Genomic DNA, 26,635 nt, shown 5'->3' with positions numbered 1-26,635 from the left:
ATTTTTGTATCTTGTCCTTTGAGTGTTCCTTCCCAATGTGTAGAGGAGCATTGCTGCTTCTGTTTGCAAAAATGACCTGTCTGTTAATTTTCTGCACACTTCATGAATGTCTGCCTTTGGCTGTCACGCAGCCTGTCTGATGTTAAAATTCTTCCTTGCAGATGTGGATGAATGTGCAAATGGCACAGTATGTGGCAGTCACGGGTTCTGTGAAAATATGGATGGCTCCTACCGCTGCCTCTGTTACCAAGGGTATCAGGACACACAGGATGGGCAAGGGTGTACTGGTGAGTTCTTAGGTGCAAGTAGTCATTGCTGCAAAGTTCAAGTGATCAAAAAGCAACATTCAAACAAAACGCATTTCACAAGTACACTTTTATTTTCTGTCATTTTTTATTGAAGTTATACCACTTACAAGTAAAATGAGGTTGAGCTGTGCTTTACTCACTGAACTTTGTGCCAAATGGAAACTTAACTGTGTATCTATTCAATGAGAACCTGCTATTAGGACAAATGGAAGCCAACAGCAAGTAAGCCGAGCCACTCATTTTATCTCTTTTTAAAAACCCAAGAAACCTCACTTCTTCTGCATGTCAGGACCATTCACAAGTATAAATCATAATAGGTCGAATTTAATACTTCAACCTATTTAAGTGCACCATCTGTTTAGTCCCTTAGCTGAATAACCAGGACCCTGCACTACCCCTGCAGGAAATAGCGTCTGGCATTTCCTGCCAGAAATGCCAGGCTGAATTAGATGGCACCTCCCTAGTTGCACGTATTTGAACAGATCTTAACACTGGCTTCTAGCTCTAGGAAAGACACCTATCACCATGAAATTATGTGAGATTTTTGTAGGTATGTAAATACTGCACATTTCTTTTGTGAGTAGTAGGTTTCCAGATCTGTTGTTAATAGTGATGCTTGGACTTGAGAACCATCTGAGGCAGCACAAGTTTCTAATATAAAATTAATACCAGATCAAGGAAAGGTATTCATTAAGCGATTTCTTCAAGCCAGAATCAGGATGAAACACATTTACCAGGAACAGAGACTTAAATGGAATGCCAAACAGAGAGGAGGAGTTAGAAGTTTTACAGAGTGTTTGTGTGCATTTTCTAATATATTAAATAGTTTTGTTACAAAATTCTTTATGCCATTTGGCACTTAGCTTGCAACATACCGATATATATTTTGGCATGCAGTAACTTTTCATGGAAGAAAACAAATGAAGCAAAGAAAGAAAAAAAAAAGGGAAAGGAAAAGCTGGTATGGAGCTAAATTTAAGTATATTTTTAAAGTGTTGAACAAACTCTAAGTTAAAATGCATATTTATATAAAAATATGCAAAAATAACATTTATTCATATGAGTAGATTTTGATGGGTAAGAGGTAAAATTGATGAAGCATTGCCTCACAAGTTATACATTAGACCACACTCAGTTATAGAGATTTCTGAATTGTATACAGAAATTATCGTTTACAGATTCTGTCATTAGTAGACAAAGTAGATTTTCAAATGTCCACTTTAACAAAAGAGAGTAAAGTTAGGTGATCCTGACAGTATTTGGTAATCCTTGCATAAATACAGACAACTCTCCTATCAATCAAGCAAGCATTTCAGAGTAGGCTAGTTAGCAAGTGTATGGAATCCAAGTTAGGAATATGTGGAGTGAGGAGTTTTGCAGTGTTTGGCAGGGGTCCCTGGATGACCTGTGCATAACTCTTCTGGGTTCCAGAGCAGCCTGTGAGACCATGTATATGAGAGGCATATGGTGGCATTGGGACTGGGGAATTCACTGATCAGTGGTTCTTCACAAGGAAAATGGGATTTTGAGGAGGAAAATTAATTGTCTTTTTATAGTGCAGTCTGAATCACACCAAAACCTCTTAATTCTGCTCCTTCAGTTTAGTGAAAATTTGATAATAAGGTCAAGAAAACAAATGAAATTAGTCTGAATATTAAATCCCAAGAAGAGGATACACTGGAAAGCAAGTATTAAAAATGAGAAAGAAACACCAAAAAAAGTGTTTTCTGGTCAACAAGCAGCACCTAATCAGCACTAATACCCTATAAACTGTCGCTTTCAGGGACCTTTATTTCAAAGGACTGACTACTTGTTTATGAATCTGATTTGGTATTAGTGAGTTTTTAATCCTTCCCTAGAGATCACATCAGTAATCTGGCAGACAACATTGGCACAGATACAGCAGATAAAAGAACAAACTGTCAGTAATGAGTCTCAATTTATGTTTTGGATTTTTTCCCCAGATGTGAATGAATGTGAAATGTTGAGTGGAGTATGTGGGGAAGCCCTCTGTGAAAATGTTGATGGTTCTTTCCTGTGTCTGTGCTCTGATGAAAACCAGGAGTATGATCCAATGACCGGACAGTGTCGCTTCCGTACCTCACCAGGTAAAATGCGAGTGGATTTTTGCATGCTTGCCGTTATTTCCACTGCATATGTAACCACAGGAAAAGCAAAGTTGATTTAAGTGCTGGTGTTGCTTTAACAATAACAGAAAAATTTAAAACTTTTTCTTCTTGAAAGTGCGTGCATGAGAAGAGGTTTTTCTAGGACGGAATATGTTATCAGTGAATCATTAGCAGTGAAAACATAGCAGAAACACCTTCTAAATGTTATACATCAACAGACTTGGCAATAATGATGAACTGTTACAGCAGTTAAGAGTAAACAGTCTCTTGTTTGCTGTACTGTAATAATGAAAAGTGATATGGAATCAAGTCTGTGTTCTGAGTGATTTTAATTTTTGTTCAAATTTTTACAAACATCCACTAGTATCCTTGGACAATGTTTAAGGAAGCATATTATTAAAATCAGAATTTGTATATAGTGATATGTTGTTAGCATTATGTAGTATTAACATAAGTCCTAAGAAAACAGTGGGGAAAGCAAAAACCCAAACCACTAAATTGTTGACCATTTCCTGCTGTTGTCAGTCGCTCAAAGAGTGACTGTTTGAGGGTCCTTGCCTACTTTACTCCTTTTTTCCCCACTAGTCCATTGTACTTGATTTGTGGGGGTTTTTTATCAAGTGTTTTTTGTGTTAAAAATACTACTGAAAGGCTGCCTCCGCAGTTCTACACTGATCCATTTTGGAGAAAGGAACAAGCCCTCAATAAGGATCAACAGAATACAAGAAATGAAAAGATTTACTTGCATGGCTTTTTTTCTCCTCCAAAATGCAAATCTTGGTATTTTTTCTTATTTTGTTCTTACACTACAGCGTTCTTACACTACAGCTTCTGGAAAGCTTTGGTTCTAGTGCCAGGATGCAGACTCTACAGCTTCTAAAGTTGTGGCTATTTTCTCCTGTCACTCATGGTCCTTCAGACTTGTAAACAAGGTTGAAATATCTGTGACCTAATTGTAACAAGTATTTAGATCACTGAATGTAGCACTCAGCAGCACTCAAGAAATTGCCTGTGAAATATCATTAGCAGCTGATTGACAAACATTTTTTTCCTGTGAGGAGGTAGTACTCAGGAGAGTTCAACTACTTGATGAAACAAAACCAAAGCTAAAAAATCAGTAGAGGACCTGAGCCATCAAGTCCAAGGAACATTTGAGCATGTACCCTAACATAACTGTGGGGAGGAAGCGAATGAAAAACACGGGGTGACTGATTGTACTGTCAACAGATGGGTACTCTACTGTCAGTACTAACTCCATTTTGTTGTCAGCAGTGAACATAGCTTTGCTGTGGTCGGTTTGGAAAGAAACTATTCCTCCTTCCCTTCCAGCCTTCATCAGGCTCTAGCAGAATCCATGCTTTATCTTTGTCTCTTCTCTGATAAGCTCATCAAGGGGGAAGATCTCATATGGGAGATCAGAAGGACCTAGTGAGAAGTACTTTAAATTATATGCTCTTGAACTAGAATAAGGCAAAGTGGCTGTACCAGGAACAGGGATCTTACTATTCTCTTTTCTTCCGAAGTAAAAGGAGAAAAGACCGCTGTTAGTTCTTCTTAAACTATTCTTGCTGCAAAGAGCGTTAGAATAGCCTCTGCTTTTGATGAGCCACATACTCAAGTTGGGCATGGTTTTTTTGGGAGCTCCTGTGGTGCATGTGGACATCATCTGTCAGTGTTAGCTTGCACATGCCTATTTTCAGAAAGGAGGAATTTAATCTGCATTATCCTGTTGCAGATATCTATAGTTCAACGTGGTTTACTCAGCTCTTGCTTATTTCTCATTCTGTATTTTTGTGCATAAAGAAGAGTTTGTCCATCTCTTATGAAGTGCAAATAGATGAAGTTTGTTCACATGTTACTTTAATCTGTGACTTTTTTTCCATGTGGTTAAAGGTTGTTAGATTTGTGGAGTGCTGTGTTAACACTTTTCTTATCATTAGAGACTTCCTTTTATTTAGATTTTATTTGCTCTAGATTTATCTATTGTTAGCTGTGTCTTGAAACAATCCTAACAGTGTATGTATCAGGAATTCAAGCCCATATTGTCACGTTCCAGTCAAAAAAAACCATTAAAACAAAGTAATTGTGCAAGGTTTAATTGTCTCATTCCCCTCCTCTCCACCCCGCCATTCACAAAATGTAGGAAATGCTTCAGAAAGAAGAAAACATACAGGAGGAAAAGAACTTTATTCTATATGAGATGAAAATTTGCTGTTATATGCATCTTCGTATCTAAAAGAGAAAAAAATGCATGGATTAGGTTAAAGTCTTCTCATTTATTCTTTTAACAAGCTGTATAAAGCCGTTTGTGATTAATTTCTATCAAGTACCAAACTCAATGTAGTTCAAGTAATAATACATATTATTGTGGGTTTAATTGGTGCATGTTGCAGAATGCATTTCAACTACTAATATAGACTGATACATTACTAATATGTCTCATTGCATTGAATGGATAATGGAAGCAATAATGGATAGTGTATATTTGAGGATTAGAATAGGTATGCTTTGGGGTGGCACGCCAAAACTTGAGGAACTGAGTGCTAGTGAGATCCCTCAATCTCCTTCATGAGGTGTCAGCTACAATGAACCACACTTGAAATGTTTCTATACCAATGCTTGCAACATGACAAATGAGCTCAAAGCCTTGGCCCAGTCCCCTCTAGAGATATGACATCATTGGCATAAGCAAGAAGTGGTTGGATGAGTCCTGTGGCTGGAGTACCATGTTGGATGGTTACAGGCTTTTCAGGCAAGGTGAAAGATGGTGTGTGTAATGAAGGGGCTGGAATGCATGGAGCTTACAGCTGGCAATCACACAGTTTAGAGTTTACGGTAAGGATTAAAGGACAAACAAATAACATGGATGTCATCGTGGGAGCCTACAATAGACCACCTAGCCAAGACAATGGCACTGGTGAATTGTTCTTTGAGGAAATAATGGACACTTCCAAATTAAATGCCCTTGTCCCTGTGGGGGACTTCAACTTGCTGGATGTTAACTGTGAACACCACACAGCTTGTAGAACCCAGGCCTGAAGATTCCTAAAACACCTGGATATGCATATGCACTGTACACACACACACACACATTAAGTGTTGCAGCTTGTCTCATGTGGAGTCAATTGAGAAATTTAGACAAGTTCACCCTGATGCTAGACCCATACAAATCTGTTTTTCCTGGATTTTTGAAAATCAGATTCTGAAAGTCAGAATCAAAGAATATGATGAGTTGGAAGGGATCCATAAGGATCATTGAGTCCAGCCCTTAGCCCTGCACGAGACCATCCCCAAATTCTTTTTGAACTCTGTCAGGCTTGGTGCCATGATCATTTCTCTGGGAGCCTGTTCCAGTACTCAAAGACACTCAAAGGGTGAAGAACCTTTCTCTAGTATCCAGCCTAAACCTCCCCTGGCACAACTTCAGGCCATTCCCTCAGGTCCTGTCGTTGGTCACAGATCAGTGTCCACCCCTCTTCTTCCCCTCAGAGGAAGTTGTAGACTGCAATGAGGTCTCCCCTCAGTCTCCTCCAGGCTGAACAGACCAAGTGACCTCAGCCAGTGTTACTCAAGCTGTTTGCTCAGAGCCACCTGAGTCTTTGTTGAGCTTTTAGAAGTCATGAACTTACAATGACTATTTTTCACTCTAGCAACCACCTTTCTGATTCTACCTGTGAATGAGAGGTGTTGGTATACAGCTGCAGTATTTAAGATCCATCAGTTCTACACATTTTGGGGTTTTTTTCAGATCAAAATGTTAACAGGACAATATTAGACAAATACTTAAGTGTACACTGAAATCTAAGCATGTGCTAATATCCAGACTGTCTACTGAATCCTGTATTACTAATGTATTTTTTTGCATCAAACATATGCTGAAGCATATTATTGGATCAAGGCTAATCTAAGGTATATAAATCTATTTCTAATAAATACTTCAGAATCCAACCATGCAGCAATTATACAGAATTTCTCATATAGGCTGTTGTATCAAGAATATGATAAAATTGTGTTCCTGTACCAGCATGCCTTAGGTAGACAGATATTTTACATTTTCTAACAAAAAAACAGAAGCAACAATGCAAAAAATATGTATCCATTTCCTATCTTATTTTTTCAACATACCTAGTGAAATCACTTTCAAAACCAACCTTTTTACTAAATGGTTAATAATCTATGAAAGAGAAATTATAAACCTGTAGACACAGACTGGTCTTGGTTTAAAAAAAAAAAAGTTTTGTGTCTCATTTGCCTCATTTGCTTTCCAAACATTCATGAGCCTGCTTGACTAACTCTCAGCCACAGCTGTGTAAACAACACCCATTTAAGCTGATGAACAGATAATGGGAAGAGAAACCAACACATCATATGTAAAATGGGAATAAAAAAGGACATGAGACTATCTCCCCTTCCTCCCAGGGCAGCTTCTGGTGTTCTTTCTCTGGTAAACAGGATGAAAACTGCCATGCTTTCTCTCCTGTTGAAAATTTGGCTTTGATTCAGTTAGACAGATGGCAAATGGCCAAGGAAAATGTATGATTTGGTGTCTGAAGTACTGCTCTCTCACCTTGGAATGGCAGATTTTAACTGCATTTCTGTGACATGATAGTCTTAACATGGTTCCTACTGGATAGCGACTGATACCGCAAAGCGACCTCAATTGATGCAATTCAACACATTATGGAAAATTGTAATTATCTGATGAGGGTTGACCACAGACTAAACTGACAAAGCTGAAATAAGCACCCAGCTGGGTGTTTCTTTTAATGTACAACTTAGTTGTATTGGCAAAACTGCAAAGGAAAGTTTACCTTGTAGGTGGCAATGCTATACTGAATTTGAATAAAGGTGTCTGCCAGCCCCTCAACATCCCAAAACTGAAGTCACTTTTCTGAGGAAACTAGAAATAATTCCGATTGTCAGTTTGGAATTAGAGGCCCAAAGAACTATTACACACATTCATACCATTGGAGTGCAATCCATGCTGGCATTTTTAAACCTGCTTTCCTCAAAATGGATCTAATATTTGCATGCTCAGTAAAGTTGCCTTGCTCCATCTACTTGGGGGAATGTGGGTGTGCAGTGATAATAGGATTGAGGCAGCAAGAGCTGTAGTTCATTTAATTCCTTCAGCATTTGTTGGACAATCACTATCTTCAAGCTCTCGCCTCACAACCATTATTTTTAAGTGGTATTTTTGAATCACAGAACTGTTTAGGTTGGAAGTGACCCTAAGGTCATCAAACCCAACCATTAACCAGCACTGCCATGTTCATCACTAAACCATGTCCCCAAGTGGTATACATTTTTTGAACACTTTTCCTGGGCAGCCTGTTCCTATGTTTGACCACCCTTCTGTGAAGAAATTTTTTCTAATATCCAACCTAAATTTCCTCTGGAGCAACTTGAGGTTGTTTCGTCTCATCCTTTCACTTGAGACATGGCAGAAGAGGCCAACCTCCACATCACTACAATGTTCCAAGTAATTGTAGAGAGCGATAACATCTCCCCTGAGCCTGCTTTTCTCCAGGCTAAACAGCCCCAGTTTCCTCTCAGCTGCTCCTCTTAAGACCTGTGCTCTAGACCTTTCACCAGCTCTGTTACCCTTTTCTGGACATGCTCTGCCATCTCAATATCCTTCTTGTAGTGAGGGGCCTGGTACTAAGCACAGGATTTGAGGTACAGCCTCACCAGTGTCAAGTATTGGGAGACGGTCACTGCCCTGGTCCTGCTGACCACACTATTTCTGATACAGGCCAGGATGTCATTGGCCTTCTTGGTCACCTGGACACACTGCTGACTCATGTTCCACCAGCTACCAACCAGCACCCCCAGGACCTTTTCCACCAGGCAGCTTTCCAGACACTTCCCCCAGGCTGTAGTGCTGTATGGGGCTATTGTTGCCCAAGTGCAGGACCCTGTTGAACCCCGTACAGTATGCCTTGGCCCATCGATCCAGCCTGTCCAGATCCCTCTGCAGTGTTTTCCTATACTCCAACAGATCAACATCCCTACCCAACTTGATGACCTCCTGCAAACTAAGGATGCTCTCAATCCTCTAATCTGGATAATTGATATAGATATTAGACAGGACTGCCCCCAGTACAGAGCCGTGGGGAACACCACTTCTGACTGGCCACCAGCTGGTCTTAAATCCATTTGCCACCACTATCTGGGCCCAGTCATGCAGGCATTTTTTCACCTGGATCGTCCTTCCTTATATAGATCTATGCTTTCTTATAGATGGATGTCGTATTTGCTAACCTCCAGTGAACTGGGACCTCCCTGGTTAGGCAGTATTGCTGTTGAATGATGGAAAGTGCCTTGGTGAGAATGTCTGCCAAATCCCTCAGTACCTCAGGTGGATCCCATCTAGCCTCATAGACTTGTGTTTCCTCTTGGATTGCAGGGGCTTCATTCTGCTCCCCATTACTGTCTTCCAGTTTAGGGGGCTGGGTACCCTGGGGATAACTGGTCTCACTATTAAGGACTGAGGCAAAAAAGGCATTAAATACCTCAGTCTTTTCCTTATTCTTTGTCACCCTGTTTCCCCCCCACATCCAGAAAAAGGATGGAGATTCTCCTTAGCCCTCCTTTTGTTGTTGATGTATTTGTAAAAACACGTTTTGTTGTCTTTTATGGAAGTAACCAGATTAAGTTCTGATTCAGATTTGGTCTTCTAATTTGCTCTCTGTGTAACTTCCTGACATCCTCGTAGTCTTCCAGAGTTACTTTTCCCTGATTTCAAGGGTAATTTACCTTTTTTCTGAGTTCTAGCCGAAGTTCTGTGTTCAGGCAAGCTGGTCTTCCCTGCTATCTTGTCTTTCACTACATAGATGTGGCCTATGGCACCTTTAAGATTTCTTTCTCAAAGTACATCCAACCTGCCTGGATTCCTTTACCCTTCAGGACTGCCACCCAAGGCAGTCCCCTAAAGAGGTGCAAGTCTACCCCCTGGAAGGCCAAGGGGGCAGTTCTGCTGGCACCCCTCCTTACTTTTCCAAGAATCAAAATCACTATCGTTTTCTGATTGCTTTGGCCAAGACAGACTCTGACCATCACATCACTTCCAGTCCTTCTCTGTTCACAAACAGCAAGTCCAGCGGGGCACCTCCCCTGGTTGGCTCTCTCACCAGCTGTGTCAGGAAGTTATCTTCCACACACTCTGCGAGCCTCCTAGACTGTTTCCTCTCTACTGTCTTGTATTTCTAGTGGACATCTGGTAAGTTGAAGTCGACCACAACAACAAGGGCCAGAGATCGAAAGACTTCTCCCAACTGCTTATAGAAGATTTTATCTCCCTCTCCATCCTGATTGGGTGGTCTATAACAGACTCCCACCAGAATATCTGCCTTGTTGGCCTTCCCTGTGATTCTTACCCTCAACTCTGTAGTCATCATCATTAAGTTCCAGACAATTGAGACACTCCCTAACATACAGGGCTACTCCACCACCTCTCCTTCCTTGCCTATCTCTTCTGAGGAGTTTATAACCATTCATTGCAACGCTGCAGTTGTGTGAGTCATCCCACCATGACTTGATGACAACAACTGTGCTATAGTTTTCCTGCAGCACCATGAAACTAACATTTGCTGCAGTAGCATCTGGAAATGTGCTGTCACTCAGGTATAAAATAAGATTCTAATTCCTGCCTGGATACCTGCATTGCCTGAGAAATGTCATATGCTTGGCTTATTGTGCAAGAGCCTAAGTGGAAATGAATGAAATCTCAAGGAATGGAAAATCGGCCATTATGCAATAATTTTTAGTAGTTTTTTTGTGAGTTAGACATTTGTTAAGTGCTAAACATAAAGAACTATTTCCCTAGATAAAAGGGAAATGGACTAGTCACCTCAAGATTTATCTATCTTAAGTTCCTAAAAAAAGTTTGAGGTTTGATTAATAAATGTGAGCATATGTAATTTTAGAACTTGATGACTTTATTGATGACCTGAGAAAAGTTTTTCGTATCAATCAAGTGTGAATAACAATTTGATGTGGTAGTTCCCACTTCTGAGCTCTTGATGAGAATTTCTGTGAAGTGCAAAGTTAGGTAGACAGAGTTCTGCAAACACAGAAGCTTTAACTAGTTTGTTTTTTTTTTCAAACTCGCTTCTTGGTGTACTTTAGGAGTGCCTATTAATAGGGTCTTTTATTGCATCTACGGGACAGACTATTTTGCCTCCAGTCCATATAAATATTGTGAGAGGACCCACTCAGCTGCTTAAGGTAGTAAATCTGACTTCTTGGCTGGATGCCTATTTAAAAGTAAAACACAGAGTCAGTTAACTTGACATCTGCATTATATTCCTCTGCTTACCATGGAGTCAGTAAGTTACTTTTGCAAAAATCATAAAGGGCCTTATATTCAAATGTGGAACGTGCTTTTTTCCCAGTGAAATTAAAAGGGGCTGTAAATTTTCATTGTTTTGAAAATTGTGTCTTTTTCAGTTTGTGCCTTAGCTCCTTTATCTGAAAAATTAGGTTGTAATGTTTGCTTACCTCTGTGAAGAGCTTCCAGATTCATATGTAAAAAGCGCCATGTCAGTAGTTGAGCATGGTTGTTAGGTAGTGGAACATGAGAGCAGGTACTTCGTGCATTGCTTGAAAATTATAGAAGTGCAAAGATGTAGGGATCCCTTTGTGGCCAGTTTGTTGTACAGGTCTGAAAAAGCTAAAAGAAGGTTATCAACTTCCATCATTCTTTCTAAGAACTGAAAAGTTAAACCAAAATTTGTACTTAACCATTTTCTTTCCTGCTCTTCTCATTTTCCTGTAAGACTTATTCATATGTTATCTTGTGTGATTTATGTTTTCTTTCCTCCTTTAGAAATGCCAATAGAGACCGATCAACATGAAGATGGAAAGAAGGAGTGCTACTACAATCTGAATGATGCTAATTTCTGTGACAATGTGCTTACATCTAATGTAACCAAACAAGAATGCTGCTGTACCTTGGGTGCTGGCTGGGGTGATAACTGTGAAATCTTCCCATGTCCTGTCATTGGAACTGGTAAGATGGGGCCTCCTGTCCCTTTGCAAGCTTTTGAAGCATTATGTTTATGTTAACAGTAGTGTGCTTTGCCTTCAGAGAAGGCTTGTCCATTAAATCCTGTAGTCTGTAGTATTTAGTCATGATTTATCCACGGAAACCTTCCACAGAGGAAGGGTTAGTAAGAATAATTATTACCTGGTGTAAACCCATTGGCTTCTCTGCCATTGCTCTAGGGATAAGAAGAGCCTGTTACTGAACAGCATTAACTCCAACTGATTTTAAGGAAAGCTGGGCTCTCACAGAAACTTTTTGTAGATGCTGTGGTAACATGTTAGATTTTTTCTGTAAGATGGAAAACAAAAGTAAGCATTACAGCGTTTTTAGGTCTGCAGCTATTCTTTGTAAAGCTTTTTCTACAGCACTATGAATTACTTATCTACAACATTTGTTTTACATTTTGCTACTTACTGAACAGTTCCGGTGATCATGTTGTCAGCAGACCATTTTTTAACCTCTAAATATTAAATTTGACAAAAATAACCGTATGACATTTGTCACAAATATTGAAAAACTGTACTTGAAATGTAAACAGTGTTGGCTGAAATTCAGAATCCAGCTGTTAAAAATCACGTAAGAGAGAACATGTGTAAAATTTTTGAGGTGAAATACTAAAGATTACAAATGCATCACCATGTTTAATTCCTTTTTCAACTATACCTTAGAATCAGTGAAACTGAAATGAAATGCATAACAAAAAAGGAGCCTCTCTGCTTGGATAGGTTTATTTGATTCTGTATAGTCTCCAAGACACTTGAAATAATTTCCCTCTGTAATCCACACCATGTTCTCCTGTTGCATTCAATTAGTGTTTTTCCTATATAAGGACTGAAGAATGTGAACAGAGGTTTGTATCTCAGTCGGGGTATGTCTAGATTACAGCTTGCAGTATAGCTCGGAGAGGCCCTTGCTAGCTTTAATTAAGATAATTTGGCTACTGGTATTGTTATAACTGCAGCGCACCATGAAATTAAGTAAGGCCTACATTCTCCTGCCTAGGAGCAAGAGAAATGAGTTTGTATGGAGCTCTGTGATGCTGTGGGTACCCTAGTTAGGTTTCTCAAGGCTAGCTCGGGAAACAGAGAGCAGAGGAAAGTCAGGCTGTATCATTTAACATGCCCTTTTTAGCTAAGAGTGTGCATGATTGCCTGATACGTGCAAATAAGGCAGGTTTCTCAAAATACCCTGAAACACAAAAGTAGCACATACATGTGTGAGTACCTTTTTCTTAACGACATAATTTTTTGTTTTCTCCCTCTGTCAGCTGAATTTACTGATTTGTGTCCTGAAGGAAAAGGTTTCATTCCCTCTGGAGAATCATCTTACGGGCTTCTTGCTCAGAATTACAAAGGTCAGTACTGATTTGTATTAAGTTTAATTATTTCAGTTATGGTAGTTGGTTGACTAGCATTGTGATCCAGCAATGTAAACATACTAATTCAACTTTTATTAGGTGATAAAAACATTACTGAAAATCATCATTTGACAGATTGTTAAGAATGTCAATTACACAGTCTCTGTAATATTCTGGTTTAATTTATACTAAGTGCTATAAACTGTGAGAATAGGTGCTGAGACCACAAACCTCAAATACTCATTTACATATGAAATACAAAGCCAACTTGAATTTGTAGATAGGTGTATGGGGAGTTGGGAGAGAGAAGAGTTCTGTTAAACATTAGGCCTACAAGGGAGAATGAATATAAAAACTGACGAGAAGTTTAGCAACAATGTTTTCAATACAGAACTTCATAAAATAATTGTTGAACAAAAGGTGGTAGAGAAATAAGAGGGATAGAAGTTGGTGGATGTGAGTGGGAGGGAACTGGCATCACCAAGAAGGAAAAGTGAGATCAGTGGAATCCCTTTTCAGGTTTGAGAAGTAGCCATCAATATTAATAATTTGAGAGATCAGTTTTCCTTGGCATAAGCACGCTAAATTTGTGTTAACTAAAATGAAGTCAATGTATTATCTTTTACATAACAGCTACAGAATCTGTAGAAAAACACACATTTTATATATTTGTTACTATTAGAATGACTGTTTTACAAATCAAGAAATAAATATAGCAAGTACTGTGTGTTCATGTCATGTAAAAATGCAGTAAAAAATACTATTTTTTAAAGACCTTAATAGAGGCAGAATCACAGAATCATAGAATTTTCAGGGTTGGAAGGGACGCAGAAGACCATCTAGTCCCAAACTCCCCTGCCATGGGCAGGGCCACCTCTCACTAGAGTGGGTTACTCAAGGCCGTATCCAACATGACCTTGAACACTGCCAGGGTTGGGGCATCCCCAATATCACATGGTTGATAGATAAGCATTTGTCAGACTTACTTCTAGCTAAATAATTAATCTGTCAGACTTAATTCTGAGAGATGAAAAAAATGGTGGAAAGATTTTTGTGGGTTTTTTCCCTAAAGGTTATTATATGCACTTTTTAAACTACCCTTGCTCACTGAGTAGGACACTACTAAGTCGATTTTCTTGTTGAGTTAGTGAGTAGACCATAATTGAGTTCGGTTCTCTGTCCTACTAGTAATTTTTTGTGTTATCCTCAGCAGGTGCTTCTTTGCACCTGTAAATTGCATGTGACATGGAAAAAATAACAAAGTTTATAAGGCACTAATACCCAGATTCGTTCAAATTAATGTGGGCTTTTAAATGGGGTAACTCCTGTAAGACTCCAGTCTCTGGAGGTTGCATTGTCCAGCAAGTTGGAGTAAAGAACAAAGTGCCATTGGATGAACACAGATCTAAGACTGAAGGTAACAGGGACCAACCTTCGAGAGACTTACAGTTTTTGTCTAGACAAGTTAGAACATTGTCACAGAGCTCATCTCAAAGGATCTGATAGTCTCTGAGAGTATTTTTGTGCAGGGGTTGTTTGAAGGTGTTGTTTATCTTTGCAGATCTAAGATTTCTGTATATGTTCACAAGGGGGGGTTGGGACATGCTGTGTGTGCAGTATGTCCAAATGTCTCAGACAAAATATGCATTGTTTTTGTGCTACCTCAGGGTTGATAATATCTCTAGCTGCTATAAATATTGAAATGTGGAAATAGTTCATCTAGAAATATCTTCCACAAATCCTTTCTGTAATCAGACTTTTTCTGTTTTCAGTAAATTTATTTTGTAAAAAGCCTTAGGAATGACACAAAGGACAAATACTAAATTAATAAATAACTTTTAGTAATATGATCTTTCTCTGTTACACTAACTCATATGTTCCTGTTGCTTTTGTCCACAAGCTTCTGCTTGTAGGAACAACTCCTGTTTTCTTAATTGGAATTATCTGTTAGAAGTGAATATACTCAGCCAGCCTCTCTTGACTCTGCGTCCAGGCTTTCGCATTTTCTCCAGACACAAAATCCATGTTCCACAAGAAAAAGACAGATTACATTTCTTATTAATGTTTGCATTGTTCTTGCTGCTAAACAGTCAAAATATTTAATGTTTGTAGCCACTTAGTGACTGGAAGAGTGGGTGTTAAAATAAATAGTTTTATGGACCTTTCAATTCTTCAGGAAAAAGTAAGCGTTTGAATAATTCACCATTAAAACTGCTGTACAGCTGGAAATGAAAGCTTTGGGCTAAAGTCTGTGTTGCCCCAGAATAAATAGGGAGTAAATCTATAGAAGACATTGGGTTAAGAAAATTGGTATTGAGAGAAGAATTACGTACTTTACGCTTTGCTTTTTATTGCCATTTTTAATACCAGCTTTTAACTAGTTTTAACAGACTATTCTAAGTAGGTCTAGCAAATGAAAAGTAGGTTGGAAAAAAGGAACTGAATAGAATTCCAGCAGTAACACATACATAAATACAAGACTGGGAAAAAATGTGTACAACTGTGAAAAGCTATATATGAGCTGGCATATATTTTCCTTGAAACCTTCCTGAAAACATTTAGCCTCATTTGATTCTCTTTGTCAGCTGTCACTAGTTCTATAGTATTTGCAGCCTTATATTTAGCAACAGACACAATTGGTCCTACATGATGGGAATTCTGCACAGAAATTGTGTTTTGAAAAATGAAGCCACAGGCAGAACAGATATGAAGATTTGCTGCCATGCACAGCAGAGTCACCAAACTGTATTGAAAGAGGAGAACAGTCACAAAGTCTATCCATAAGCATAACTGCTTAGTTTTGTAATCAGATGATGCTTAAATTAGATCCGTGGTGGGAATCCCTTTGGTGTAAAGCAAATTATACAGGAAAATACAGGCCATATTCTTCATCTCTTTTGTTTGGAGCTAAGAGCAGTGGGATACCAAACGAGAGAAAGAGGAACTGCAGATTCTTCCAGTCTCTGTGTGCCGCAGGACTTAATTCTGACATGGGAAAGGGAAAGTAATGATCCACCAGTTTTTCCTTTTCCATTCTAGCTACAAGTGCACCACAGGCTTTTCCACATCAGTTGTTTGGGTTTTTTCCTGTGGATATCTGTGCTCCTGGGACTCTCTGTTTAAAGTGAAGTCTGCTTGAATAGAGAAGCATATGGGATTTATTCCATCTTGCTCCTCTACATGGTATCATAGTAACGATGGTAACAAAGCCTTTAATATTTTCTCCCCAGATGCTGATGAATGCCAACTCTTTGGACAAGAAATCTGTAAAAATGGCTTCTGTTTGAATACGCAGCCAGGTTATGAGTGCTACTGCAAACAAGGCACATACTATGACCCTGTTAAGCTCCAATGCTTTGGTAAGTGGTCTTGTCACTATAATGGTATGCAGATGGGCAAAACAAGCAGACTTGTGTGGTGGGATTCCCATCACAACCGTGGTATTCTCAGTAAGGGGAGGAACACCAGGCCTTTGAACTCCTGTAGCAGCTTTTTAAGATGCATTGGGTCATTTCCCTTCCCTTCTGCTCGGCTGGTCAGAAATTCTGCATGACATGGCTGTGGCATGTAGAGCAGGGTTTGCTTTATTTGCTTCCTTTTTCAGCAAATTATTCCCAGGAGTTTGCATCTCCAGGACAGTTCCTTGTGCTCCTTTGAGTGCATAGTCAAGCGCTAGCGCCAGCCTTTATGAAGGCAGCACAATGTAATCAGAGGGTGCTCCCTCCTTACATGCACACTGCTCCTTCACTCTGCTAAGGTACAATTTAGCCTTCTGTTCTTTGTATGTGGGGTGAGCAGTTGAAAGCCTGTATGTTGAAGCTCACCTTTCATTTGGTAAGTGTCCCAGGTTTACTATATTAAATCAAATTAACACTTCTTTTTTTTTTCTTTCACGGACAGATATTTTCCACATAGGAGTTAATATGCAATGCAAAATTTTAGTTAAGGTCATTGATAAGCCCAACCTTATTCTGCACAACCTTGTACTGCTTTTGTTCTGTTACTCAACTGAAAATTACTCAAAACTATGACCCTGGATTTTGCTTTGGAAGCAGAAAACCATGTATAATGTGCAGAATAGCATAATGAAAGGAAGTCATTTTTGCAACTGCAATAAGAGAGCCTTTCACCTTGGAATTCTATGATTGTTCTTTACAAAGGGTGGGGGTTTTGCTGATTAAATGTAATTTGTCTGAAGTGGTCTGCTCTTCCCTTCAAGCTAAATTTTAGCTTTTCCTCTCCAAGACAAACTAAGGAATATAACTACTGTGGCTAGGTAAGGTGATCCCTTTTCCTGACAAGCTCATGAAAAATCTCTGAGAGTATACCCACCTCTAATACCTGCTGATACTGTTCCAAAGGGATAGGAATGTGGGAAGCATTTGCAGCTATGCTGGATGCAGGGTATGCCTGGCACTCCAGTCCCCCAGCAAGGCTCCTCATCCTCCATAGTACTCCTCCCTAGCACTCGAGGATTAGAGGTCAGGATCCTGCTGATCTGTCTGTCCTTCTCCACGGACATAGGCAGGATTTTATTGTCAGCAATTGGTATTTGTGGTAATTAACAGAAGGCAGGCAGGGAAATCTGTTCCTAATTAGGTAAACATTAACATAGAGTAACACAATGCAACTACTTTGTGCTGGCTCTTCTTGATACATTTCCTTCCATTTTAAAGACACGGATGAATGTCAGGACCCAAACAGCTGTATTGATGGCCAGTGCATTAACACAGAAGGATCTTACAACTGTTTCTGTACACACCCAATGATTTTGGACGCAACAGAAAAGCGATGCATCAGACCAGCAGATTCGAGTGGTATGATCCATTATACATATTACTGAAGTGAGTACACCTCTATGAGGTGGTGCTGACATGGCTACAGACCCTAAGTCTAAGCTTAGACTGGGTTATCCTTGGATGAGCCTGCTCTTCTAGAGGATTTTGGAAGGCAGTGCTTGGACCATCATCTGTTGATCCAGAAGGCATCATGATGTAGGACTCCACAGTGCTCCACTTTGCCAATGCAGACAGGACATTACTGGAAGCATTATGAGATTAAACTCAGGCTGAGGATTCTTCAGCCCAACCTCACCCCAGTTCACCAGCTCTGCGCCTGCCTTGTCCAGCCTTGTAGGTAATGAAGCAGAGCCTACTTGCTGTCTCAGTAAGGCTGGGGTTTGGCTGCAGGCTAGGTCTGGAGGTTCAGTTCTACCAAAGTAGGGAATAAAAACAGGAATGACAGGATATAGGAGGAAATAGCTGAAATTGTATGTGTGCTTTCAATTGATTAACATTGAAGGTACATAGAGCTCAAGCGGCGGGCTGCAGCGTCACTGTTAGAGTAACATTTTTGCATGTTCTTTTAATTTCAGTAGACACTGATTTCAGAAAAAATGTTAGATCTTATGAAATTCTTAAAAACATCTCAGAAATCCAGAACATTATGCAGTCTGCACAGCTTTGTCTATGCCACACACGTCTTTGAAAGAAATGTTACAATAGGTTTGATTAATACTGGCACTGTATAGCCATAAATCCAGACCTCGGATCCCTGCAACTTGCAGTGCATTTTCCTGAGATGCTTCTGTGAAAAGAAATGGGAATACAGACTGAATGCCTGTTTTAGTCATTCCAAATTATAAGGCTGATACTTTTGAGGAGTAATGTGGTCATCCTGTTGCCTGGAACTGTGAAAGAACCACAGCATTTCTATTGTTCAGTCTTCAGTTAAACAAACCAAGAGCAGGATTCTCCTTTGGGTTCATTTAGGGTGTGAAGAGAATGCAAGGGCCCAAAGGGTCTTCCGTCATGCGACATTCAGGCTGACACAGCAATGATCATCTCACCCAGCACAAAGCACTCAAGCCTTGTATTGCTACTGGCAATGTCCTCCCTCACGCAGAGGAGGAGGGGACAGGCTCGTTCCTTTGCTGCCAGTAGAATTTGGATTTGGTTGCAGAGACGCACTGCTGCTGTTCACTGCGTATTCTGGCAAGTTCTTAGTAGAGTAGGTATCTAAATGGTGATCACCTTTGTGCTTTCAGAATTCAGTTTTACTCTTGAGAGAGGTTTCAGTTCTGTACTCGCCCATGCATAATGTAAAACCGCAGTAAATAGATATGCACAGACAAGACAGAACCTTGGCTTCTGACAACATTTATTTTTCACTCTGTGTTGGAACAAAATCAAAACCTTGCAGATGTCTTTACAAAACAATTGTGCTGAAGTTTTTATGTTCCAAGTGGAAGATTAAGTTTACAGTTCCTCTCACTCCGATCAACAGTGACCAAAGCTTGCTAGGACCAGGAATGATTCCTACTGAGATCTATGTCAAAACTAGTATGCCTCTGAAATACTCCAGCTTTGACAAAAATACATGTTTTTGTTAATGTTCATAAGAATGTGACAGCAGTTCACAGCAGTATTCTGTCTCTAACAATAGCTGTAAGTGGATGATTAGGGACCAGAAGAGCAGATAAACAATACTCCTCCTCACCCTCCCCAGCACACTCTCAGCCTCCAGCTATTTTCAGCTCAGGGGATTTCCTGAGCCTGATGTAGTTTGTCTGTTTAGTTAATGGGGCTCTCTCTTCCAAGTATTTGTCCAGTCTCCCGTTGAGCCCATTTTTGTTCAGCTCTACCCTACTTGTAAAAGTCCTTTCAGATGCCCTTGACGGCAATAGAAGAAAAGCAAAATAACAACTTTTAAAGATTCATTCTGTGTATGGGGTTGCCCAAGCATTCATCTCTGTCTCAATGCTGGTTTTTGTCAAGCTCTGTTAACTTCCATGAGAGCCAAGCTGAATCAGTGTTAAGCATTCAGCAATGACTATGATTTAGGAAGTTTTATTTCTTGGGCGTCCAAGCCAATGTGCTTTTAAATTGACCTAATGTGCCAACTCAGAACTTCTTAAGATTTTTGCAAAACTGAACACTCAAGGGATGAGCCACCTCAGGCACTTAAAAATGGTCATGACTTCTAAACTTAAATTTCAGCAAAGTCTGTAAAGTTAGGTTATTTTTCTAATCTAAATTTAGAAAATTTTTCAGTATGCCAGTGTCTTTTTTACATAACAGTGCTGTGATGATGATCTAATCCTGTCTTCTCCATCAGAACAAACTGAAGAAGCTGAGGTCTACCAGGACCTTTGCTGGCAGCACCTAAGTGACGATTTTGTTTGTAGTCGACCTCTGGTTGGAAAGCAGACTACGTATACTGAGTGCTGTTGCCTGTACGGTGAAGCCTGGGGCATGCAGTGTGCACTGTGTCCTATGAAAGAGTCAGGTAAGGAAACACACATTCCAATTCTTGGTATGAAATCTGAAATACTTAATCAGTTTAATCCCTTGCATTGGTACCTGTGCTAATAACATAAGAAAGAACAAAAAAAACCCCTAACCCCTCAAGAACTAATTGAAATTTTTTTCTCATTAATTAACAGAAAATCATAGCAGTCTACATTTTGAAAATGTATTTGCTTTTATTTTTTGACATTTACAGGACTTGTTTCCTTCCAGTGGAACTATCAGTGATAGGCAGTTTAGAACTTTGGTGGAAACGGGAGGACATTTTAAGGGTAGCAGAGTTCCTTAACGTGGCTGACAAAAATCATCTGTGAAAAAACGGATGCAGTTCATGTGCACACACAAACACACACACACCACACTGCTCAACAGCTTACATAACTGTTTTACTTTTTTGTTGCTGCTTTGTACATTCAGATGCATTTTTCAATGTGATATTCTGCCAGGCTGCCCACAATTAGATGTGTTTACTTGATAAGGATCTGGTAAGCTGTGGTTTAGAATCACTAAGCCCTTCAAAAATAAGTTGTTATTATATGGCCATATGTTCACATAATGTGAAATGTATAGATGAGCAATTTAAGATAGCTAAAGGAAATGGGTTACCAATAAGGACCGAATAATTTCCAGGGAATGTAACTTAATGTTAAAGAAAGGTGACAGTCATATTTTTAAAAGACTATATTTTGTTTACGCATGTAGAAATCAGATATTGTTCCATGATATTTCAGGTAGAAGTTGCTGCTTGTGGTGACTACAAAAGCAAAAAGGATATAGAGAGAAATGTCACTGACACACAGATTTATGTCTGGGGACTGGAGAAGGAACCAGTGGAAACAGCATAGGTATATGTCATGCTGTGCCTAAGATACATCAGCCCTGGTATATACAGTCTGATACGATACTTACTTCTTCCCCTGCATATAAACTATTCCAAGGTTTAGTCTGGATGTAGCTTTCTTACCATAAATATGTCTTTCAGTAATATGGCTTTCCATGTAGGAATACCATGCTGTGCTGGTAAAACATTTTATTGTGAACATACCTGGATTTTCACTTGGGCCTACATTACTCTGATGATAATGTCATGGTTAAAGCAGTACATGTTTTACTTGTAGCAAAAACCCTGGAGTTAAAACTATATAGGGAAGCTCAGTGAAGCATTAATGTTGTTTCTTTCTGTTTGGTCTTTATGCTTTTATAATTTACTTGCGAGGTCCCTGAACCCGTTCTTAGATATCTTTACTTGTTTGAGTTTGCTTTGGAAGCACAGCAACTGAAAAAAAGCTCCTGATTTTGATGATGTTGGCTCGAGTAACTACTGGCTGATGCTTACCCCAGAAAGAGACTGAAGAAGAAAAACAGGGCATGACAGGAGCTTAATTTATAACATATGGAAATCTCTGAAATATCTTTGTCAGAACAAATCTTACAGAAGGACACTGAATTACTACACCTGCTAGAATAACAATTGCAATGGAATTAAATGTAATATTGACAAAAAAACCCAGGGCAATAGCTAGTAGAAGAATTGTTGCTATGACCTGGAGCTCCTCAGGTAGAAGATTGAGCAGATTAAAGCAGTTTTTCTTTGTACAAAGTTCATTACATGGTGACAGTGACCCATCTGTGACATGTAATCCTGAGAGAAGGAAAAAAACTGTTCCTGGTAGAGAGTTCAGGTAGGTATGAGACTTGCTTCTGGAAATTTCTAGCTAGTTATATTTAAAGCAGGATAAATCTGAAAAGGAAGAGAAAAAGACTACCAAGATGGCCAGGGAAAGGCAACTGTCTTACAAGGGAAGATGAAAAATTCCAAACGTGGATGCAGAGCAAACAGTAAGACTCTACATTACAGCACAATCATGGAGGATTCCTGCAAACTTTTTAATTAAAGAAAAGTGCTGATATGAGTTAAAAATTGGAACTATTTCAATCTGAAAATATTAAGTGTATTTTGATCATTAGGACCACAGGATTCTGGAGCAGCAATCCCATGCCAGCAGCGGGGTGCAGATCCCCACTAGCTCTATGAAGAACCTTGAGAAATTAATTAAAAAAAATGACACGGAAGTTCCCAATGGACAACATCCTAAATATCAGTTCAATGATCCTCAGTCAAAGCTGAAGAGCATTATGTTGGATCATAAAATCTTTCTCTCTCCAGACACAGGATAACTTTTATGTGATGTTTAATTTGCATTGAGAAGTATCTGCTTTAACTAAAACTATTAGTCATACTTTGATCCCAAATACTTAAAATCATCCTTATAGATTGGAACATAGATAGTTAAAAATAAAAGCATATTGAATCTTTATTATGTCAGAACAAGCATACAAGCTTACATTTCTTAGTGGAGATGGTATGTGCTCATTTGTCCTCACACACACGTGCACGCACCCACACAGAAACCTGGAAGCCTTCCTCTGTTTTCAGGAACATTTACCAAGAAAAATTTAAAGTTGACTGAACTGAATAAATGATTCATTTGACATGTCTTCAGTCTGTAGCACTTAAAGTGGTATCATTGGCTCAAGAGAGTGCTTTCACACCTCCAGGCCAGCGGGTCACAGGTTCAAGTCCTGGCTGGGGAACCTGGAATTTCTCCATTTTTAAATACTTAGGTATTGTGTTGGCCAGATTTACTACTGAAGGTGTTTGCTTATTTCCCCAATTAGGAGCCTTCTGAAGATTTGCAACACATGTTAAAGAAGACCTGGTGATATGAAAAGCATTATCACCAGAAGACTTTCACCATTTGTTCTACCCAACAAATGGGTTGGATCATAGAACGGATCATTCACTGATCTGTGGTTTCCTTTTACCTTGTTTATTATACTCTTCTTGTATTTGTGGATCTAGTTGCCACCCTTAGAAAGAAGGAAATAAAGACCTACCAGCATAAGTGGTACATTTGCAAGTCCCTTCTAAAGAGATTCATGCTTTAATAAAAATAACCTCCAACTTTTGTAACCCAGCTTGTCTTTAAAGCCCTTCCATTTTTCACTACAAGATTTAAATGTCCTTTTTAAGTAGCATCCAACATAAAACCAGTGGGAAGGTAGAGAACTTCTATAGGATGAATTACATACAGAATTGCATTCTATATTAAGTAAAAAGAAATGCAGTCTTAAATCATCATGAAAACAGAACTTATGTTTGCTATGATTTCTAAAAACTAATGGGTGCTTAATCGAACAAAGCCCACTGAAAATAACACCAGACATTCAGAGCCTAAGACAAAAATATTTATTACCTGAGCACTTGTTGAAATATTGTAACTGAACAGCAACATCCAACAACAGTAAGATTGATAAGTATTTGGATGACAACACTGAGGAACAAACTCAAAATACTAGTTCAAAGTCCTGATCAAAATACTGCAAACATGAACTATAATGGTGTGATTGAGTACATCTTACTGGTGCATACAATTTCTTGGGGCAGGCCTTCTCATCATTAAACAAAGGATACAAAGATTATTTTCAATCACATTGGTTCTAACATTCTGATCTTATGATATCATCATATTACAGATAAAGACTTTCACAAATTGCATCCAATCCCAAAATATTAACTACTGAGATATATTCTCTCTGAGCTCATTGTGGCTTTAGTAGGTACTTGCCTTAAGAATGTTTAGTAATTATTCTCAAGAAACCTCTGTGTTACTTGAGATTTGTCATTTGCAATCTGTAGTAATTGACCAATTGTGGAAAATCAGAAAATTGGATTCTTTTGGTTTAGATAACAAAAGCAAAATATCTTTTCTTCATTGCACCCACCCCCAAAAAATACCTGTTGGATGGCCTGCCTTCAGAATTTCTGCTTTCTTGATCAATTTACTGTTAGTGTCTAACGTCCCAACTCTTTCTATCCAGAGTCTATAGTCTAGTAACTGGCAGCAGGACAGGCACTGATAGGTTTAGCAGCTGGGTCAAAGCCTCCATGCTAGAAAACAGAGCAAGTGGCCTAGATTGAAAAAATCTGGAATCTTAAATAAAGCCATGTACACTTGAAGTTAACCTGAACATGTAGGACCTGAACTATAAACCTTCTGAGAGTCCAGAAGCTCCTGTGAGACCTTATAGAACTGCAGTGGATTTTAGACAAGGTGTATTGTTACAGGTTACAGGACATTTGAAAAGGAGGAGATAGAACTATGAGCTAGAAAATGTTCAGTAAGGTGGTGTGCTGGGGTCAGCATTTAATTTGCAGAGACTGCATATTTTTGTATTTGTATAATTATCTCTTTGGAGTTCTTGCAGTGCAGTACCCCCTTTGTTTCAGTAACACCTTAAGATGCTGGTAAGCTGGAATTAAGAGCCCCTGAGCTAAAGATATGTCAGTCAGTTAAGGAGGGAGGGTGCTTTCTCCTGTGGCTGCCTGGGGAAGTTTTAATATAAAAAAATGGGGTAAGGTAGGACTGGGGCTCTGCAGCTTTGACAGATGTTTTAGTAACTATTGAGAGTGGGGGTACATTACTACGTATATAACTTCTGCCTTTTTGTTGGTGTGAGTACTAACATCATGAACACATTCTTAGGCAACTGGAAAGGGTACCAGCATTGTTTATCAGCCTTCTTATTTGTGTATCATTATACATACCTTTTTTTATTTTAAGTTTTAAATTCTAGTACTTTGTGGGTTTTTATGGAACCACTGTATGTTTAAAAGATCTTCAGAAAAGAGTGAATGTTACCGATGTTCTGTGGGACAGTAGCATAAAAAACTGCTGGAGACTTATGTTGTCCTTGAAATTTCTCTTTATCTCCACCTTAGCATTTGCAAAGCCCACACTAGGAGAACACTGAAGGTAGTGGGTAACATGAGTCACCTGGGATGTTGTATAACGTAGGATTTCTCTTGGCCAATATCACATGGTGTTTTTTATACAGAAACCCACATCGGTGCTGGTCCTGCCAGTTTCTCCTTCCATCAGGAAAGAGAAATCAGCCCCTTGTGCAGTATATTCCTCTGATCTGTTCTAGACATGTACTTTACAGTGAGATGGTATCCTAGAAGTGGTTATGTGTTTCCACGGGCAAAGAATGGACACTGGATAACTAATTCAGATGCAGACCTTTGGAGATGCCTACATGTAGTTGAATTATACCCATTTCTGGCAGAACAGTTTATTTGGATTGCATTTTTGTTGCAAGAGACTCTATGTATCCTTTGTAAACATCATGAATTAGTTCTGGGCTGAGCTTCCATATTATGAGAACATAGTGTTCCCTTCTGGCTAATGTCACTCATGAAGATCTGGAAGTACAGGGAAAACCAATGTGTGTAAAGGATGAGTTTCCATCTGTCCTCTTTTGAGGTGGTAAAGATCAGCAGGGAGGCACTGGATTCATTTCTGGAGACCATTGTTCATCTTTCCATTTAGGATGACATTGTGCCTCCTTCCTTTCTGGTAAGGACTCTGGTCAAATCGATTATGTCCTCTGGACTTAAAATATTACAGTAACTGGGCGTTGACAATTGCTCGGTTGTGCAGACTGATTTAATTTCTGTTGATGAAGATTTTCAGTGTTTTTTCTGAACTTTAGGAGAGACATGCAGAATAGCTTTGGAAGGGTTTTCCTCCTGAAACCTCACGTTCCGAGTGTACATGGAAGCCATCAAGCAGTCAGAAAGCCATGTGCAAAGTTGCAGCAAAAATAACCTGACTCTTATTACAACTTTTAACTGTCTACCTCTAGCAGTAGGAGAGAGATCATTTTAGGAAATTTGAGCAGCATTGGTTGAGGAGCAAAAGGTGAGGAAAAAAACAAAAGATTTTTGAGATAAACAAATTGGTAATTACTTCAGTTTTAGCAAGAGCTTTGCATCCTCTGTAAACTCTTTCTCAGCAATTTCATTTAGAGTATATCCATGTGAAGACATTCATATCCTTCCTAACTCATGAAAAAAATCCCTTAAAACTGATAGCATTCCCTTTTCTTCAGTTGTAGAATATACGTGAATGCTTTCCACCACAAACCTCAGCATTTGTTCATGGGTGATATCAGTGAAATTATCTAAATTATCAAATAGCACAGTCTAAATGTAGAGCAGAAATACCTTCAGCTTGTGTTGACAAATGATGAATTCTCCTGAGACAGCTTAAAGTTAACCAATTCAGACTGATGTCCAGAACCTCTGGTTGGGAAGGGACATATCTTACATGTAATAAATGCTTTTGTGGTTTTGTTCATCTCTCTGGTGATTTCTTCAGTGGCAAAACTGTTGCATTGTTCAATAATTCGAAGGAACTGCCTTTGTGTCAATAGTTTTGACTCCGTGTGTGTGTGTGATGGTGACAATTCTGAGGAGCTGGAACAGAAATAAAGCTTGCTTTATGGGCAGGAGCTGAATTGGCTGTGATGCCGTTGTTTTGTGGTTGTGTCAGGAAAGCTTTTTTATATAATATTTTGCTTTAAATAAGTGAAATATGGAATAATTTTTCTGATGGGAGAATTAAGGATTTTTAGGCCTT

The 26,635-nt window shown here is 39.1% G+C and overlaps 1 protein-coding gene and 1 long non-coding RNA gene across 10 annotated transcripts in view; one reads left to right on the top strand and one right to left on the bottom strand.

Moving 5' to 3' along the window:
• The window catches only part of LTBP1 (latent transforming growth factor beta binding protein 1), a 192,850-nt gene that overhangs the window by 156,168 nt on the left and 10,047 nt on the right, over nt 1-26,635 (top strand). For 8 of the 9 annotated variants that reach the window (XM_027641572.1, XM_027641576.1, XM_027641575.1 and 5 more), the window contains 7 exons: nt 162-287; nt 2,273-2,416; nt 11,268-11,450; nt 12,754-12,840; nt 16,074-16,202; nt 17,520-17,660; nt 19,960-20,130. In XM_027641572.1, coding sequence (XP_027497373.1) covers nt 162-287; nt 2,273-2,416; nt 11,268-11,450; nt 12,754-12,840; nt 16,074-16,202; nt 17,520-17,660; nt 19,960-20,130 — 981 coding nt within the window. The remainder of the gene's footprint in view (nt 1-161; nt 288-2,272; nt 2,417-11,267; nt 11,451-12,753; nt 12,841-16,073; nt 16,203-17,519; nt 17,661-19,959; nt 20,131-26,635) is intronic. The other variant, XM_027641574.1, reaches the window with a different exon arrangement.
• On the bottom strand, nt 4,561-11,768 carry LOC113946375. The gene is made up of 3 exons (XR_003527407.1): nt 11,628-11,768; nt 10,940-11,111; nt 4,561-4,669 (listed from the first exon to the last, which is right to left on the bottom strand). It is a non-coding gene; the product is annotated as an uncharacterized LOC113946375 (long non-coding RNA).

The sequence above is a fragment of the Corapipo altera genome, unplaced genomic scaffold (genome assembly GCF_003945725.1).
Source record: "Corapipo altera isolate COAL_440 unplaced genomic scaffold, ASM394572v1 48b, whole genome shotgun sequence".
NCBI lineage: Eukaryota > Metazoa > Chordata > Aves > Passeriformes > Pipridae > Corapipo > Corapipo altera.
The sequence above is the reverse complement of the archived record's forward strand: the minus strand, read 5'-3'. Positions and strand labels throughout refer to the sequence as shown.